The sequence below is a fragment of the Cyanistes caeruleus genome, unplaced genomic scaffold, assembly GCF_971803275.1.
Source record: "Cyanistes caeruleus unplaced genomic scaffold, bCyaCae1.hap1.1 HAP1_SCAFFOLD_146, whole genome shotgun sequence".
NCBI lineage: Eukaryota > Metazoa > Chordata > Aves > Passeriformes > Paridae > Cyanistes > Cyanistes caeruleus.
In genome coordinates, this window is record NW_028255940.1 from 65157 (window position 1) to 83280 (window position 18124).

The 18124-nt window shown below is 44.0% G+C and overlaps 1 protein-coding gene across 1 annotated transcript in view; it reads right to left on the bottom strand.

Moving 5' to 3' along the window:
- LOC147645888 (uncharacterized) overlaps nt 1-18124 on the bottom strand; it is a 98567-nt gene that overhangs the window by 58379 nt on the left and 22064 nt on the right. The window contains 1 exon segment of the mRNA XM_086874139.1: nt 14758-15347. Within this exon segment, the coding sequence (XP_086730265.1) occupies nt 14758-15347 (590 nt within the window).

The following is an 18124-nucleotide window of genomic DNA, read 5'->3' on the forward strand; positions in this document are numbered from 1 at the left end:
GTTGTGGAATTGTCTGAAATTTTGTGGGATTCTGAGGAGACCTGAAGAATTTTGAGTACATTTTTCTTAGATTTTGTGTAAATTAGTGGAGATTTTGTGTGATGTTTTCTGGAATTTGGTAGGGTTATGAGAAGATTTTTGGAATTTGGTGGGATTTTTTTGAAATGCTGTCATAATTTTCTGGAATTTTGTGGGATTCTGAGGAGACCTGAGAGATTTTGTGGGCTGTTTCTAGAATTGTTAGGATTTTTTTGGAATGTTGTGGCAGTTTTCTTGGATTTTGTGGGATTTTGAGGAGCCTTGAAGAATTGTGTGGGATTTTTGTTAGAATGTGTGGAAATTTGTGGAGATTTTTGTGGAGATTTTCTGGAATTTTGTGGGATTTTAAGCAGCCTTGATGAATTGTGTGGGATTTTTCTTAGATTACATGGAAATTTGTGGAGAATTTTGTGGGATGTTTCTGGAATGTGGTAAGCTTATGAGAAGATTTTGGGAATTTTGTGGGTTTTTTTCAGGAATTTTGTGTAATGTTTATGGGATTTTGTGGGATTTTGAGGAGACTTGAAGGAATTTGTGGGATGTTTCTGGAATTTGGTAGGCTTATGAGAAGATTTTGGGAATTTTGTGGATTTTTTTTCTGGAATTTTTAGGTGTTTCTGGAATTTGGTGGGATTTCTTTGGAGTGTTGAGGAATTGTCTGGAATTTTGTGGGATTTTGAGGAGACTTGAAGAACTTTGAGTACATTTTTCTTAGATTGTGTGGAAATTAGTGGAGATTTTGTGGGATGTTTCTGGAATTTGGTAGGGTTATGAGAAGATTTTTGGAATTTGGTGGGATTGTTTTGGAATGTTGTGGTAATTTTCTGGAATTTTGTGGGATTTTGAGGAGCCTGGAAGAATTGTGTGGGATTTTTCTTAGATTTTGTGGAAATTTGTGAGGATTTTGTGGGTATTTCTGGAATTTGGCAGGGTTTTGAGAAGATTTAGGGAATTTTGTGGGTTTTTTCAGGAATTTTGTGGAATGTTTCTGGAATTCTGTGGGATTTTGAGCAGACTTGAAGAATTTTGAGGGCTTTTTCTTAGATTGCGTGGAAACTTGTGGAGATTTTTGTGGGATGTTTCTGGAGTTTTGTAAGCTTATGAGAAGATCTGGGTAATTTTGCTTATATTTTCTGGAATTTTGTGAGATGTTTCTGGAATTTGGTGGGATTTCTTTGGAATGTTGTGGAATTGTCTGGAATTTTGTGGGATTTTGAGGAGACTTGAAGGAATTTGTGGGATGTTTCTGGAATTTGGTAGGCTTATGAGAAGATTTTGGGAATTTTGTGGATTTTTTTTCTGGAATTTTTGAGTTGTTTGTGGAATTTGGTGGGATTTCTTTGGAATGTTGTGGAATTGTCTGAAATTTTGCGGATTCTGAGGAGACTTGAAGAACTTTGAGTACATTTTTCTTAGACTGTGTGGAAATTAGTGGAGATTTTGTGGGATGTTTCTGGAATTTGGCAGGGTTTTGAGAAGTTTTTTGGAATTTTGTGGATTTTTTTCTGGAATTTTTGAGTTGTTTCTGGAATTTGGTGGGATTTCTTTGGAATGTTGTGGAATTGTCTGGAATTCTGTGGATTCTGAGGAGACCTGAAGAATTTTGAGTACATTTTTCTTTGATTTTGTGTAAATTAGTGGAGATTTTGTGTGATGTTTTCTGGAATTTGGTAGGGTTATGAGAAGATTTTTGGAATTTGGTGGGATTTTTTTGAAATGCTGTCGTAATTTTCTGGAATTTTGTGGGATTCTGAGGAGACCTGAGAGATTTTGTGGGCTGTTTCTAGAATTGTTAGGATCTTTTTGGAATGTTGTGGCAGTTTTCTTGGATTTTGTGGGATTTTGAGGAGCCTTGAAGAATTGTGTGGGATTTTTGTTAGAATGTGTGGAAATTTTTGGAGATTTTTGTGGAGATTTTCTGGAATTTTGTGGGATTTTAAGCAGCCTTGATGAATTGTGTGGGATTTTTCTTAGATTGCATGGAAATTTGTGGAGATTTTTGTGGGATGTTTCTGGAATGTGGTAAGCTTATGAGAAGATTTTGGGAATTTTGTGGGTTTTTTCCAGGAATTTTGTGTAATGTTTATGGGATTTTGTGGGATTTTGAGGAGACTTGAAGAATCCTGAAAGGTTTTTCTTAGATTGAGTGGAAATTTGTGGAGATTTTGTGGGATGTTTCTGGAATTTGGTAGGCTTATGAGAAGATTTTGGGAATTTTGTGGATTTTTTTTCTGGAATTTTTAGGTGTTTCTGGAATTTGGTGGGATTTCTTTGGAATGTTGTGGAATTGTCTGAAATTTTGTGGGATTCTGAGGAGACTTGAAGAACTTTGAGTACATTTTTCTTAGATTGTGTGGAAATTAGTGGAGATTTTGTGGGATGTTTCTGGAATTTGGTAGGGTTATGAGAAGATTTTTGGAATTTGGTGGGATTGTTTTGGAATGTTGTGGTAATTTTCTGGAATTTTGTGGGATTTTGAGGAGCCTTGAAGAATTCTGAAAGGTTTTTCTTAGATTGCGTGGAAATTTGTGGAGATTTTGTGGGCTATTTCTGGAATTTGGCAGGCTTATGAGAAGATTTTGGGAATTTTGTGGATTTTTTTCTGAAATTTTTGAGGTGTTTCTGGAATTTGGTGGGATTGTTTTGGAATGTTGTGGTAATTTTCTGGAATTTTGTGGGATTTTGAGGAGCCTTGAAGAATTTTGTGGGATTTTTCTTAGATTTTGTGGAAATTTGTGAGGATTTTGTGGGATATTTCTGGAATTTGGCAGGGTTTTGAGAAGATTTAAGGAATTTTGTGGGTTTATCTGGAATTTTGTGGAATGTTTCTGGAATTCTGTGGGATTTTGAGCAGACTTGAAGAATTTTGAGGGCTTTTTCTTAGATTGCGTGGAAACTTGTGGAGATTTTTGTGGGATGTTTCTGGAGTTTTGTAAGCTTATGAGAAGATCTGGGTAATTTTGCTTATATTTTCTGGAATTTTGTGAGATGTTTCTGGAATTTGGTGGGATTTCTTTGGAATGTTGTGGAATTGTCTGGAATTTTGTGGGATTTTGAGGAGACTTGAAGGAATTTGTGGGATGTTTCTGGAATTTGGTAGGCTTATGAGAAGATTTTGGGAATTTTGTGGATTTTTTTTCTGGAATTTTTGAGTTGTTTGTGGAATTTGGTGGGATTTCTTTGGAATGTTGTGGAATTGTCTGAAATTTTGCGGATTCTGAGGAGACTTGAAGAACTTTGAGTACATTTTTCTTAGACTGTGTGGAAATTAGTGGAGATTTTGTGGGATGTTTCTGGAATTTGGCAGGGTTTTGAGAAGTTTTTTGGAATTTTGTGGATTTTTTTCTGGAATTTTTGAGTTGTTTCTGGAATTTGGTGGGATTTCTTTGGAATGTTGTGGAATTGTCTGGAATTCTGTGGATTCTGAGGAGACCTGAAGAATTTTGAGTACATTTTTCTTTGATTTTGTGTAAATTAGTGGAGATTTTGTGTGATGTTTTCTGGAATTTGGTAGGGTTATGAGAAGATTTTTGGAATTTGGTGGGATTTTTTTGAAATGCTGTCGTAATTTTCTGGAATTTTGTGGGATTCTGAGGAGACCTGAGAGATTTTGTGGGCTGTTTCTAGAATTGTTAGGATCTTTTTGGAATGTTGTGGCAGTTTTCTTGGATTTTGTGGGATTTTGAGGAGCCTTGAAGAATTGTGTGGGATTTTTGTTAGAATGTGTGGAAATTTTTGGAGATTTTTGTGGAGATTTTCTGGAATTTTGTGGGATTTTAAGCAGCCTTGATGAATTGTGTGGGATTTTTCTTAGATTGCATGGAAATTTGTGGAGATTTTTGTGGGATGTTTCTGGAATGTGGTAAGCTTATGAGAAGATTTTGGGAATTTTGTGGGTTTTTTCCAGGAATTTTGTGTAATGTTTATGGGATTTTGTGGGATTTTGAGGAGACTTGAAGAATTCTGAAAGGTTTTTCTTAGATTGAGTGGAAATTTGTGGAGATTTTGTGGGATGTTTCTGGAATTTGGTAGGCTTATGAGAAGATTTTGGGAATTTTGTGGATTTTTTTTCTGGAATTTTTAGGTGTTTCTGGAATTTGGTGGGATTTCTTTGGAATGTTGTGGAATTGTCTGAAATTTTGTGGGATTCTGAGGAGACTTGAAGAACTTTGAGTACATTTTTCTTAGATTGTGTGGAAATTAGTGGAGATTTTGTGGGATGTTTCTGGAATTTGGTAGGGTTATGAGAAGATTTTTGGAATTTGGTGGGATTGTTTTGGAATGTTGTGGTAATTTTCTGGAATTTTGTGGGATTTTGAGGAGCCTTGAAGAATTCTGAAAGGTTTTTCTTAGATTGCGTGGAAATTTGTGGAGATTTTGTGGGCTATTTCTGGAATTTGGCAGGCTTATGAGAAGATTTTGGGAATTTTGTGGATTTTTTTCTGGAATTTTTGAGGTGTTTCTGGAATTTGGTGGGATTGTTTTGGAATGTTGTGGTAATTTTCTGGAATTTTGTGGGATTTTGAGGAGCCTTGAAGAATTTTGTGGGATTTTTCTTAGATTTTGTGGAAATTTGTGAGGATTTTGTGGGATATTTCTGGAATTTGGCAGGGTTTTGAGAAGATTTAAGGAATTTTGTGGTTTTTATCTGGAATTTTGTGGAATGTTTCTGGAATTCTGTGGGATTTTGAGCAGACTTGAAGAATTTTGAGGGCTTTTTCTTAGATTGCGTGGAAACTTGTGGAGATTTTTTGGGATGTTTCTGGAGTTTTGTAAGCTTATGAGAAGATCTGGGTAATTTTGCTTATTTTTTCTGGAATTTTGTGAGATGTTTCTGGAATTTGGTGGGATTTCTTTGGAATGTTGTGGAATTGTCTGGAATTTTGTGGGATGTTTCTGGAATTTGGTAGGCTTATGAGAAGATTTTGGGAATTTTATGGGGTTTTTTTCTGCAATTTTTAGGTGTTTCTGGAATTTGGTGGGATTGTTTTGGAATGTTGTGGTAATTTTCTGGAATTTTGTGGGATTTTGAGGAGCCTGGAAGAATTGTGTGGGATTTTTCTTAGATTTTGTGGAAATTTGTGAGGATTTTGTGGGTATTTCTGGAATTTGGCAGGGTTTTGAGAAGATTTAGGGAATTTTGTGGGTTTTTTCAGGAATTTTGTGGAATGTTTCTGGAATTTTGTGGGATTTTGAGCAGACTTGAAGAATTTTGAGGGCTTTTTCTTAGATTGCGTGGAAACTTGTGGAGATTTTTGTGGGATGTTTCTGGAGTTTTGTAAGCTTATGAGAAGATCTGGGTAATTTTGCTTATTTTTTCTGGAATTTTGTGAGATGTTTCTGGAATTTGGTGGGATTTCTTTGGAATGTTGTGGAATTGTCTGGAATTTTGTGGGATTTTGAGGAGACTTGAAGGAATTTGTGGGATGTTTCTGGAATTTGGTATGCTTATGAGAAGTTTTTGGGAATTTTGTGGATTTTTTTTCTGGAATTTTTGAGTTGTTTCTGGAATTTGGTGGGATTTCTTTGGAATGTTGTGGAATTGTCTGAAATTTTGCGGATTCTGAGGAGACTTGAAGAACTTTGAGTACATTTTTCTTAGACTGTGTGGAAATTAGTGGAGATTTTGTGGGATGTTTCTGGAATTTGGTAGGGTTATGAGAAGATTTTTGGAATTTGGTGGGATTGTTTTGGAATGTTGTGGTAATTTTCTGGAATTTTGTGGGATTTTGAGGAGCCTGGAAGAATTGTGTGGGATTTTTCTTCAATTTTGTGGAAATTTGTGAGGATTTTGTGGGATATTTCTGGAATTTGGCAGGGTTTTGAGAAGATTTAGGGAATTTTGTGGGTTTTTTCAGGAATTTTGTGGAATGTTTCTGGAATTTTGTGGGATTTTGCGGAGACTTGGGGAATTGTGTAGGATTTTTCTAAGATTGCGTGGAAACTTGTGGAGATTTTTTGGGATATTTCTGGAATTTGGTAGGCTTATGAGAAGATCTGGGTAATTATGCTTATTTTTTCTGGAATTTTGTGAGATGTTTCTGGAATTTGGTGGGATTTCTTTGGAATGTTGAGGAATTGTCTGGAATTTTGTGGGATTTTGAGGAGACTTGAAGGAATTTGTGGGATATTTCTGGAATGTGGTAAGCTTATGAGAAGATTTTGGGAATTTTTTGGGTTTTTTTCAGGAATTTTGTGTAATGTTTATGGAATTTTGTGGGATTTTGAGGAGACTTGAAGAATTCTGAAAGGTTTTTCTTAGATTGCGTGGAAATTTGCGGAGATTATGTGGGATATTTCTGGAATTTGGTAGGGTTATGAGAAGATTTTGGGAATTTTGTGGATTCTTTTTCTGGAATTTTGAGGTGTTTCTGGAATTTGGTGGGATTTCTTTGGAATGTTGTGGAATTGTCTGAAATTTTGTGGGATTCTGAGGAGACTTGAAGAACTTTGAGTACATTTTTCTTAGATTGTGTGGAAATTAGTGGAGATTTAGTGGGATGTTTCTGGAATTTGGTAGGGTTATGAGAAGATTTTTGGAATTTGGTGGGATTGTTTTGGAATGTTGTGGTAATTTTCTGGAATTTTGTGGGATTTTGAGGAGCCTTGAAGAATTGTGTGGGATTTTTCTTACTTTTTGTGGAAATTTGTGATGATTTTGTGGGATATTTTTGGAATTTGGCAGGGTTTTGAGAAGATTTTGGGAATTTTGTGGGTTTTTTCTGGAATTTTGTGGAATGTTTCTGGAATTTTGTGGGATTTTGAGGAGACTTGAAGAATTTTGAGGGGTTTTTCTTAGATTGCGTGGAAACTTGTGGAGATTTTTGTGGAGATTTTTTGGAATTTGGTGGGGTTTTTAGAAGATTTTGGGAATTTTGTTGGATTTTTTTGGAATGTTGTGGCAGTTTTCTTGGATTTTTAGGGATTTTGAGGAGCCTTGAATAATTTTTGGGGATTTTTCTTAGGGTTTGTGGAAATTTGTGAAGATTTTGTGGGATATTTCTGGAATTTGGTAGGGTTTTGAGAAGATTTAGGGAATTTTGTGGGTTTTTTCTGGAATTTTGTGGAATGTTTCTGGAATTTTGTGGGATGTTGAGCAGACTTGAAGAATTTTGAGGGGTTTTTCTTAGATTGCGTGGAAACTTGTGGAGATTTTTGTGGGATGTTTCTGGAGTTTTGTAAGCTTATGAGAAGATTTTGGGAATTTTGTGGATTTTTTTTCTGGAATTTTTGAGTTGTTTGTGGAATTTGGTGGGATTTCTTTGGAATGTTGTGGAATTGTCTGAAATTTTGCGGATTCTGAGGAGACTTGAAGAATTTTGAGTACATTTTTCTTAGATTTTGTGTAAATTAGTGGAGATTTTGTGTGATGTTTTCTGGAATTTGGTAGGGTTATGAGAAGATTTTTGGAATTTGGTGGGATTTTTTTGAAATGCTGTCGTAATTTTCTGGAATTTTGTGGGATTCTGAGGAGACCTGAGAGATTTTGTGGGCTGTTTCTAGAATTGTTAGGATCTTTTTGGAATGTTGTGGCAGTTTTCTTGGATTTTGTGGGATTTTGAGGAGCCTTGAAGAATTGTGTGGGATTTTTGTTAGAATGTGTGGAAATTTTTGGAGATTTTTGTGAAGATTTTCTGGAATATTGTGGGATTTTAAGCAGCCTTGATGAATTGTGTGGGATTTTTCTTAGATTGCATGGAAATTTGTGGAGATTTTTGTGGGATATTTCTGGAATGTGGTAAGCTTATGAGAAGATTTTGGGAATTTTGTGGGTTTTTTCAGGAATTTTGTGGAATGTTTCTGGAATTTTGTGGGATTTTGCGGAGACTTGGGGAATTGTGTAGGATTTTTCTAAGATTGCGTGGAAACTTGTGGAGATTTTTTGGGATATTTCTGGAATTTGGTAGGCTTATGAGAAGATCTGGGTAATTATGCTTATTTTTTCTGGAATTTTGTGAGATGTTTCTGGAATTTGGTGGGATTTCTTTGGAATGTTGAGGAATTGTCTGGAATTTTGTGGGATTTTGAGGAGACTTGAAGGAATTTGTGGGATATTTCTGGAATGTGGTAAGCTTATGAGAAGATTTTGGGAATTTTGTGGGTTTTTTTCAGGAATTTTGTGTAATGTTTATGGAATTTTGTGGGATTTTGAGGAGACTTGAAGAATTCTGAAAGGTTTTTCTTAGATTGCGTGGAAATTTGCGGAGATTATGTGGGATATTTCTGGAATTTGGTAGGGTTATGAGAAGATTTTGGGAATTTTGTGGATTCTTTTTCTGGAATTTTGAGGTGTTTCTGGAATTTGGTGGGATTTCTTTGGAATGTTGTGGAATTGTCTGAAATTTTGTGGGATTCTGAGGAGACTTGAAGAACTTTGAGTACATTTTTCTTAGATTGTGTGGAAATTAGTGGAGATTTAGTGGGATGTTTCTGGAATTTGGTAGGGTTATGAGAAGATTTTTGGAATTTGGTGGGATTGTTTTGGAATGTTGTGGTAATTTTCTGGAATTTTGTGGGATTTTGAGGAGCCTTGAAGAATTGTGTGGGATTTTTCTTACTTTTTGTGGAAATTTGTGATGATTTTGTGGGATATTTTTGGAATTTGGCAGGGTTTTGAGAAGATTTTGGGAATTTTGTGGGTTTTTTCTGGAATTTTGTGGAATGTTTCTGGAATTTTGTGGGATTTTGAGGAGACTTGAAGAATTTTGAGGGGTTTTTCTTAGATTGCGTGGAAACTTGTGGAGATTTTTGTGGAGATTTTTTGGAATTTGGTGGGGTTTTTAGAAGATTTTGGGAATTTTGTTGGATTTTTTTGGAATGTTGTGGCAGTTTTCTTGGATTTTGAGGGATTTTGAGGAGCCTTGAATAATTTTTGGGGATTTTTCTTAGGGTTTGTGGAAATTTGTGAAGATTTTGTGGGATATTTCTGGAATTTGGTAGGGTTTTGAGAAGATTTAGGGAATTTTGTGGGTTTTTTCTGGAATTTTGTGGAATGTTTCTGGAATTTTGTGGGATGTTGAGCAGACTTGAAGAATTTTGAGGGGTTTTTCTTAGATTGCGTGGAAACTTGTGGAGATTTTTGTGGGATGTTTCTGGAGTTTTGTAAGCTTATGAGAAGATTTTGGGAATTTTGTGGATTTTTTCAGGAATTTTTGAGGTGTTTCTGGAATTTGGTGGGATTTCTTTGGAATGTTGTGGAATTGTCTGGAATTCTGTGGGATTCTGAGGAGACCTGAAGAATTTTGAGTACATTTTTCTTAGATTTTGTGTAAATTAGTGGAGATTTTGTGTGATGTTTTCTGGAATTTGGTAGGGTTATGAGAAGATTTTTGGAATTTGGTGGGATTTTTTTGAAATGCTGTCGTAATTTTCTGGAATTTTGTGGGATTCTGAGGAGACCTGAGAGATTTTGTGGGCTGTTTCTAGAATTGTTAGGATCTTTTTGGAATGTTGTGGCAGTTTTCTTGGATTTTGTGGGATTTTGAGGAGCCTTGAAGAATTGTGTGGGATTTTTGTTAGAATGTGTGGAAATTTGTGGAGATTTTTGTGGAGATTTTCTGGAATTTTGTGGGATTTTAAGCAGCCTTGATGAATTGTGTGGGATTTTTCTTAGATTGCATGGAAATTTGTGGAGATTTTTGTGGGATATTTCTGGAATGTGGTAAGCTTATGAGAAGATTTTGGGAATTTTGTGGGTTTTTTTCAGGAATTTTGTGTAATGTTTATGGGATTTTGTGGGATTTTGAGGAGACTTGAAGAATTCTGAAAGGTTTTTCTTAGATTGCGTGGAAATTTGTGGAGATTATGTGGGATATTTCTGGAATTTGGTAGGCTTATGAGAAAATCTGGGTAATTCTGTGGATTTTTTCTGGAATTTTTTGAGGTGTTTCTGGAATTTGGTGGGATTTCTTTGGAATGTTGTTGAGTTGTCTGGAATTTTGTGGGATTCTGAGGAGACTTGAAGAATTTTGAGGGCCTTTTTCTTAGATTGCGTGGAAATTAGTGGAGATTTTGTAGGGTGTTTCTGGAATTTGGTGGGGATTTCAGAAGTTTAAGGGAACTTTCTGGAATTTTCTTGTAAAATTGTGGTAATTTTCTTGAATCTTGTGGGATTTTGAGGAGCCTTGAAGAATTGTGTGGGATTTTTCTTAGATTTTGTACAAATTTGTGAGGATTTTGTGGGATATTTCTGGAATTTGGTAGGGTTTTGAGAAGATTTAGGGAAATTTGTGCGTTTTTTCTGGAATTTTGTGGAATGTTTCTGGAATTTTGTGGGATTTTGAGCAGACTTGAAGAATTGTGTGGGATTTTTCTTAGATTGCATGGAAATTTGTGGAGATTTTTGTGGGATATTTCTGGAATGTGGTAAGCTTATGAGAAAATTTTGGGAATTTTGTGGGTTTTTTTCAGGAATTTTGTTAAATGTTTCTGGAATTTTGTGGGATTCTGAGGAGAGTTGAAGAATTTTGAGGGCCTTTTTCTTAGATTGCGTGGAAATTAGTGGAGATTTTGTAGGGTGTTTCTGGAATTTGGTGTGGTTTTCAGAAGTTTAAGGCAATTTTCTGGAATTTTCTTGCAAATTTGTGGTAAGTTTCTTGAATTTTATGGGATTTTGAGGAGCCTTGAAAAATTGTGTGGGATTTTTCTTAGATTGTGTGGAAATTTGTGGAGATTTTGTGGGATGTTTCTGGAATTTGGTGGGCTTATGAGAAGATTTTGGGAAATTCGTGCGGGTTTTTTTTCAAGTTTGTGGGGTTTTTCTGGAATTTTGTGGGATTTTGAGGAGACTTGAATCGTTTTGAGGGGCTTTTCTTAAATTGTGCGGAAATTTTTGGAGATTATGTGGGATGCTTCTGGAATTTGGTAGAGATTTGAGAAGATTTAGGAAATTTTCTGGGTGTTTTCTGCTATTTTTTGTCATTTTTCTGGAATTTTGAGGGATGTTTCTGGAATTTTGTGATGTGTTTTTGTAATTTGGGTGATTGTCCTGGTTTAGGGTATATTTGGGAGAAAACCTCCAGTGGGTTCCCCCCGGGAAGCAAACCCACGTGGCCCCTTTCTCCCACCCCCCATCCTGTTCGGGAAGAGATTTCTCTGAGAGGAGTGGAAAAAACCTGTTTATTTCCCAGGCACAGCACTACCCAGCACAAAAATGAACGATATCAAATTACAAAACCTCTCGCCCTTCAGCAGAGATGAGGAACTTCAGAGGGTCTCTTTCCTGGGGGTGTTGGCTCTGTTATCAGTCCCTCTGGCGCTGGAAAATGCCGCTGCCCAGGCCGGGCTCCCGGTAGTCCAGGGGTGCTCCCGGTGCTCCCCCGAGCCCCCAGTCCAGAGCAGGTTCGATTCGTTTCAGGAAAAGGGAAAGAAAACAGTCCAGGAAGACCTCTCTGCTCCGGCTAGCTGGAAAGCCAAGGCGATCTGTGTCTTGTTGTCTGTCTGTGCTGTAGTCAAAACTCCCGATGCGGGGGGAGCAAGTGCAGTCTGATAACAGACTTGGTGCTTCTTTTCCACTCACTTTTACTCTCAGATGGAATTTTAAGAATACAGAACCTGTGTCTGGGTTAGGTGGACGAATGGGGATACAATTTAACATCATAATCAACCCAGGACACACGCCCACTGCGCTTTCCAGCTGCTTTGCTCCAGCTCCCCCCAAATCACCACGAATTCCACTGAACTGAAACAAATCCAAATCCTCGTGGGTCGGGACAAGGGCAGGGAGAGGTCACTCAGGGATCACCATCAGGGCCACAACAGCCCGACACGGGGAAATGAACTGAATTTAGGACTGAGCAAATCAGACCAGGAGAATGAGGATTAAAATCAATCTTGAGAAACACCTCCTCCCGCTCCTGAACTTTTCTGTCCGGGCCGCTGCTCGCGGGGCACAGAGAGGGGCCCGGCCGTGTCCCTCCAAACCTCCCTGGGAATCACCCCAGAGCCCCCAGCCTTCCGTGTGCCCATCCCCGGGGCCCCTTGTCCCTCCCAATGGCTCCCGTGGCTCTCCCAGTCCATCCCAGCCTCTCCCAGTCCATCCCAGCCTCTCCCAGTCCATCCCAGGCACTCCCAGTGACCCCGCCTGTCCATCTCGCCCCTCCGTGGATCTGCCGCCCCTCAGCCAATCAGAGCGCGTCTCTCTGATGACTCATCAGTTGCCGGGCAGATCCACAGAGCCGAGAGCCCCGCGCTGGACTCGGCCGCCCAGTGCCGCGCACTTCATTCCCAGTCCCTCCCAGTGCCACCACAGTCCCGCCCAGTGCCACCACAGTCCCTCCCAGTGCCCCTACAGTCCCGCCCAGTGCCACCACAGTCCCTCCCAGTGCCACCACAGTACCGCCCAGTGCCACCACAGTCCCTCCCAGTGCCACCACAGTCCCGCCCAGTGCCACCACAGTCCTGCCCAGTGCCACCACAGTCCCGCCCAGTGCCACCGCAATCCCGCCCAGTGCCACCACAGTCCCGCCCACTCCTTTTTAACCATTCCCAGTCTACTCCGAGTTCATTCTCAGTTCACTCCCAGACCTCCACGCCCTCATCCAGTGTCCCAGTATCCACTCTCATCTCTTCAGTGCCACCCCAGTCCATTCCCAGTCCCTCTCAATGCCACACCACTCCTCTCCACTCTCTCCCAGTGTCCCCAGCGTGTCCATCTCGCTGGTGCCCTCCAGCTCCCAGCCCGGCCCCGGCCGCCTGCTCTGCTCCCTGATGGATTTCTCCCCTGCCCACATCCAGCTGAGCTGCTCCCAGGGCCAGCAGCAGCTCTCGGGCCACGTGCTGGCCACTGCCGTGCTCCCCAGCGGGGACTGGAGCCAGCAGCTCCTGGTGCTGCTGGAAACCGCCCCCGGCAATGCGGGCTCAGCTCCAGCTGCCAGGTGGAGCACGGCAGCCTGGAGCACCCCCTGAGCCGGCACTGGGGCACGGCCCGGCCCCCACAGCGCCGGGGGCAGCGGGGGAGGCACTGGGGGGGCCCAGAGGGGGATTGGGGTGTGCTGGGAGGAACTGGGAGGGAGTTTGAGACAGACTGGTTTAAACTGGAGAAGGGATTGAGGTGCTTAGGATGGCTGGGAAGGGGATTAAAGGATGTTGGGGAGGGTGGGATGGGGTTCTGGGGGTCCTGGTGGACCCTGGGAGGGAGTTTGGGGGTGCTGGGTGTCACTGGGAGGGATTTGAGTGAGCCTGGAGGAGCTGGAAGGAGATTGGGCATTGGAAAGCAGGGATTGGGATGAGGTTGGTTGTGCTGGGAAGAGAAGGGGAGGGGTCTCAATGAGTCCTGGTTGGCCTGGGAAGGGACTGGGAAAGGATCTGGGAGTCCAGGGGCAGTGGGGAGAAATTGGAAGGGGGCTGTGGGATCCTGAGAGGAACAGGAGGGGCTCTGCTGGGTCCTGGGGAGGCTGGGAAGAGACTGGCCGTGATTTACCAAAATAGCAATATTGATCCAGTATCAACATCAATCTGTTAATGGACAAAAAACCTCTCCAACAGTTTAAAGTTACAAAGTGGATGTTTAATCACAGCACTGGGCGAGTGCGGGAGTCACCCCTTAATACGCACTGCAAGCTGACAAAAGATTCCAGTGTCTATTTATTTACAAAAGTCTTGAATATCCAAAATACAAATACATACTCACAATGCTAACACCCCGCATTCCCCACTTTGGATTAAAATTCACAGTAATGAGTTTAAAAAGTCATTACACCTGCCTGGTTGGCTCCCTGATTTGAAGAACAGGTCGTTTTGGTGAGGAGGGGTCATCAAGAGATGAAGGAAAACCACTCTTCCCCACTCTCAACTTTCTACCTTTACAATGGTTGACATTACAAATGACATTTGGTACAACTCCAGTTTCCTCCCTTGTGACTTTGAAATGGGTTTCCAGATGTAAGGTCTGTGATCTTCCTGAACCCGTTTATCAGTTTCTCTTTTCCCTTATCAGCACATCTAAACATACAATGACAAGTAATTTTTTACCTGAGATTCATTATCTCAAATCCTGCTTCTCACTTCATCATTAACTCTAACTAGTTCCAGCAAGGCCTATCTCTAGCTAAGATCTCCACTTTTTCTAAAATACCTAATTTTTTAAAATTAGTGACTCTGAAGGAGGTTTCAGAGGGTCCTGGGTGGGCTGGAAGGACTGGGAGGGTGCTTGGAGGGGATTGAAGTGTCTGTGAGAAGTTTTGGGGGTCCTGACCTCTGCAGACCTCCCAGGGATGCCATCAAACACTGCCCACAGCAAGATGCTGACGGGGATTGGAGTTTCCGTGTTGGGCTTCATCTTCCTGGCACTGGGGCTCGGCTTCTGCCTGCACAGGAAGGTGAAAGGGGGTCCTAGGGGTGGTGTCCTCCCCCGCCCAAGAGCGAGTGTGCTCCCCTCGGGCCCCCGAACCCCGATGTCACCCCCTTTTCTCTGCCCACACAGCTCCTGAGGCAAAAGGTTCTCGAGGATTGAAAGTCAACAATTCCCACTGTCATTCTGTATCCCCTTGGATTTTAATTCCCTTGCTTTTATCCAGGTGCCCACAGGGAGCCAAGAAGATGTGGAGCCTCCCAGCCAGGTGTCTTCCCAACACGCATCACCAGGACCACGGATCACCAGGGCTCTGCCCAACGGGGGTCACTGGGGATCATCCAACGCCCATCCTCCCATGGGGGATGGAGCTGGAGCAGCGCACGAAGCTCTTCCCGCACTCGGGGCAGCGGCAGGGCTTCCCTTACTGGTGCCTCCGTTGGTGTCGGGTCAAGTTAGAGCTCCGTGAGAAGCTCTTCCCACACTGGGGACACTCGTAGGGCCTCTCCCCAGTGTGGATGCGCCGGTGGGCAGTGAGGTTGCCGTTCTGCTTGAAGCCCTTCCCGCAGTCGGGGCAGCGGAAGGGGCTCTCATCTGTGTGAATCCGCTCATGTAGGAGGACACAGGAGCTGGTCTGAAACCTCTTCCCACACTGGGGACACTCGTAGGGCCTCTCCCCAGTGTGGATGAGCTGGTGTTTTCTCAGGCCAGAGCTCCACCCAAAGCTCTTCCCACATTCCAAGCAGGTGTAGGGCCGTTCCCCCGTGTGGATCACCTGGTGTGTCATCAGGCCAAAGATATTTCTGAAGCTCTTCTCACATTTCCCACACTCATAGGGCCGTTCCCCAGTGTGGATCACCTGGTGATTCCTCAGGCTGTAGCTCTGGCTGAAGCTCTTCCCACATTCCCCACACCCATAGGGCTTTTCCCCAGTGTGGATCCTCTGGTGCTGGATGAGGTGGGACCTGTAGCTGAAGCCCTTCCCACATTCCAAGCACTTGTGGGGCTTCTCCCCCAGCTCTGAGCTCCGGCTGGATCTCTGGCCGTGTTCCTGGCACTGGGGGGATCTTTCCTCCTCGCAGCAGCTCCCTGGACTGGGTTTCCAGCCCCTCCTCATGCAGGATCTCTGGGGCTTTTCCTCCTCCTCTTCCATCTGGACACAGTTTGGGAAGGAAAATTCCTGGTTAGGAGGAAAAGGAGAGGAGAGCGCCTTGGGCTGGGGGTTCCTCCATGCCCAAGTTCATCTCAGAAAGTCATTGGGCATCTTGTGTCTGTAACAAAGCAAAGCACCAAGATTCAGCCCAAACATCAAAACAATGATGAAAAACTACCCAAACACCAAATTCAGTCAAAACCCCCTCCAGAATACAAAGATTCAGCCCCTGCAAAAAAACAAAGCACCAATATTTAGCCCAAAAAAGTTCAGAAACACCAAGATTCAGTCCCATAAAATCGTGGATCCCTTCCCCAGTCACCTCCAGGGCAACACTCCTGGGACTGCACATACAGGGAGAGTGGAACGTTGTCCTGCTTCCTCTTCCTTCTCTTCCACCTCCTCCTGTGGCCCTACTCTTCCTCACACTCCTCTTTCTCCAACTATTTCTCCTCCTCCTGCACCTGCTCCTCCCACGTGAATCCTTCGACCGTTTTGTTCCTCAACCCTGCTTCTCCTTCCCTTCTCCTCCTGCCCCCAGGCCCAGCACCCACTGCCGCCTCCCTCTTCCCCCCCAGTCCCACAGCATCCCACCGCAGGGGCACGGATGCAGCTGGGCCAGCTTGGCCTGGGGCAGCGCTGGGCTCTCGGCCGCTTCCGCCCGCACTCGCTCCCCACTGCAGCCGCTCCCGCCACCACAGCGCGGGGGGGCCCGGCCTTGGCGCTCCCCCCTCCCACCTCCCCAAATTCCCCTCCAGGGGGGCGCCAAGGCCCGGGGGGGAGGGGCGCAGCTGGGCTCCAGCTGGGGAACGCTGGCAGCTGCGGCTCTGCCTGGACACTGATGAGTCATCAGCGCCGCGCGCTCTGATTGGCTCAGCCCTGCCTGAGCCCTGCGCCTGCACCAAGGGGGGACACCCTGCTCCAGGGGGGATGGCCCCAAAACGGGGCAACCCCAGCAAAGGAACAACAACAAAGCCTCTTTACAAACTGATCCCCTCAACCTCATTGCACATAGGGCCAGGGACGTGGACATAAGGAAGTGACAGGAGGAGCCATCAGCTGCACAAAATGTTATGAATTGATGACGCAGACTGCTGCTCAGCCAAGGTCCTGCTAAATTCATCAACTTCCAGAAGAACAACAAAGACTTAACACAGCCATCAATATCGTTAGCTATACAAAAGTGGGGTGAATTGGGAAGTCTGTACTTCTCCAGGACTTCAGCCAGTGGGGAAAGGGAGAGGGAGATGTGGCCAGGAAAATTAGGATGAAAAGGAGGCTGTGTCTGCCAACAACTGGAGAGACCCCACAGGAAATGTCCAATGGCCTCGCCCTATTTTTATGAATGAAATAACTTTTACAGGACTCCTCTGTCTTCCTTGTGGACAGAAACCTGTGGGGATGTCAATTTTTCCACACACCTTGGGGCTCCTCCGCAATTCCTTCCACCGTCCGGGCCGGCGGGCAGTGAGTGCAGCTGAAGGGGCCTCACCCAGTTTGGGGGATCGGCTCCCTCGGCTGGCGGCGGCACCGGGCATTGATTGGGTACCCGAGAGTGAGCAGGAGACAGATGAGTGACGGATCAGGGCGGCTCTCAAGAGTCGGCAGGGAGAGAGCACTGAAAATCTCAGCAGTGACTACAGTGGCATCTTCGGGGAGTGAACATGGCAGGGCACCCAGGGAGGGGACAAAAGGGAAAGCCACAATGGGGTCCCAGCAAAAGGGATGAGGATCCCAAAATATCTCTCAAGGGTCCCTTGGGAGCATGTGGAGGTAATTTGCACATTCTCCCAGAGGGAATTCAGGACATGGACACCCAGGGGGGCAAGAAGGGAAGTCCAGAAGGGATTTAGACAACAGGGGATGGAGGGTGTTGGTGTACTGGGAAGGGATTGGCTGAAGGGGAGTGTGCAGGAATGTGCTTAAGGCAAGAAGCAGCAGGAGGAATCCATGGGGTAAGAAAAATAATAATGGAAGAGTAAGAGAAAAGTACTGAGGATTGTGATGTTTTCCAGAAGGTGCTTATCCTCAGAATTTGCCAGCAGATCCTTTGTATCCCAGTTTTGGAGGACAGGAAAACAAGGAGGTGAGGATTTCAGGGGGTTTCTCTGAGCTGGGAGCGGCAGGAGCGGGCGCAGAGCTGCGGCACCGGGAGCACGGGCTGGGGGCCTGTGGGGAGCTGTGGGGCCGGGCCGGGGCTGTGGGGCAGCCGGGGCTCAGCGCCGGGCGCTGCCTGAGCCCAGCACCCCCCGGGCAGGGCCGGCAGTGGCCCCCGGCCCCCAGGAGGCTGCGGGACGCCCCGGCCGCTGCCCGGCCCCGTGGAGCTGCCGGCCCTGCCCGCCGGGGGGGCCGCCTTTGGACACTGCGGCAGGACAGGGACCGGCTCTGGGATACGGGCTGGGGAGGGGAGCCTCAGCACAGCCAGCACGAGGAAGGAACAGCTCACAAATGGCGATTAGACCTGCAAGGATTCACATGATCTTTTAAGCATTTCCTGGTGGGTCCCTGGAGAAAGGAAGGGTTTTGCAGAAAGCTCAGCAGCTGCCACACGATGAGCACCCACAGGCACTGAGGGGGCTGCAGCAGCGACAGAAGAAGCCCCTGCAGCACTTGCTCACAAAGGCTCAGCAGCTGAATGCAGC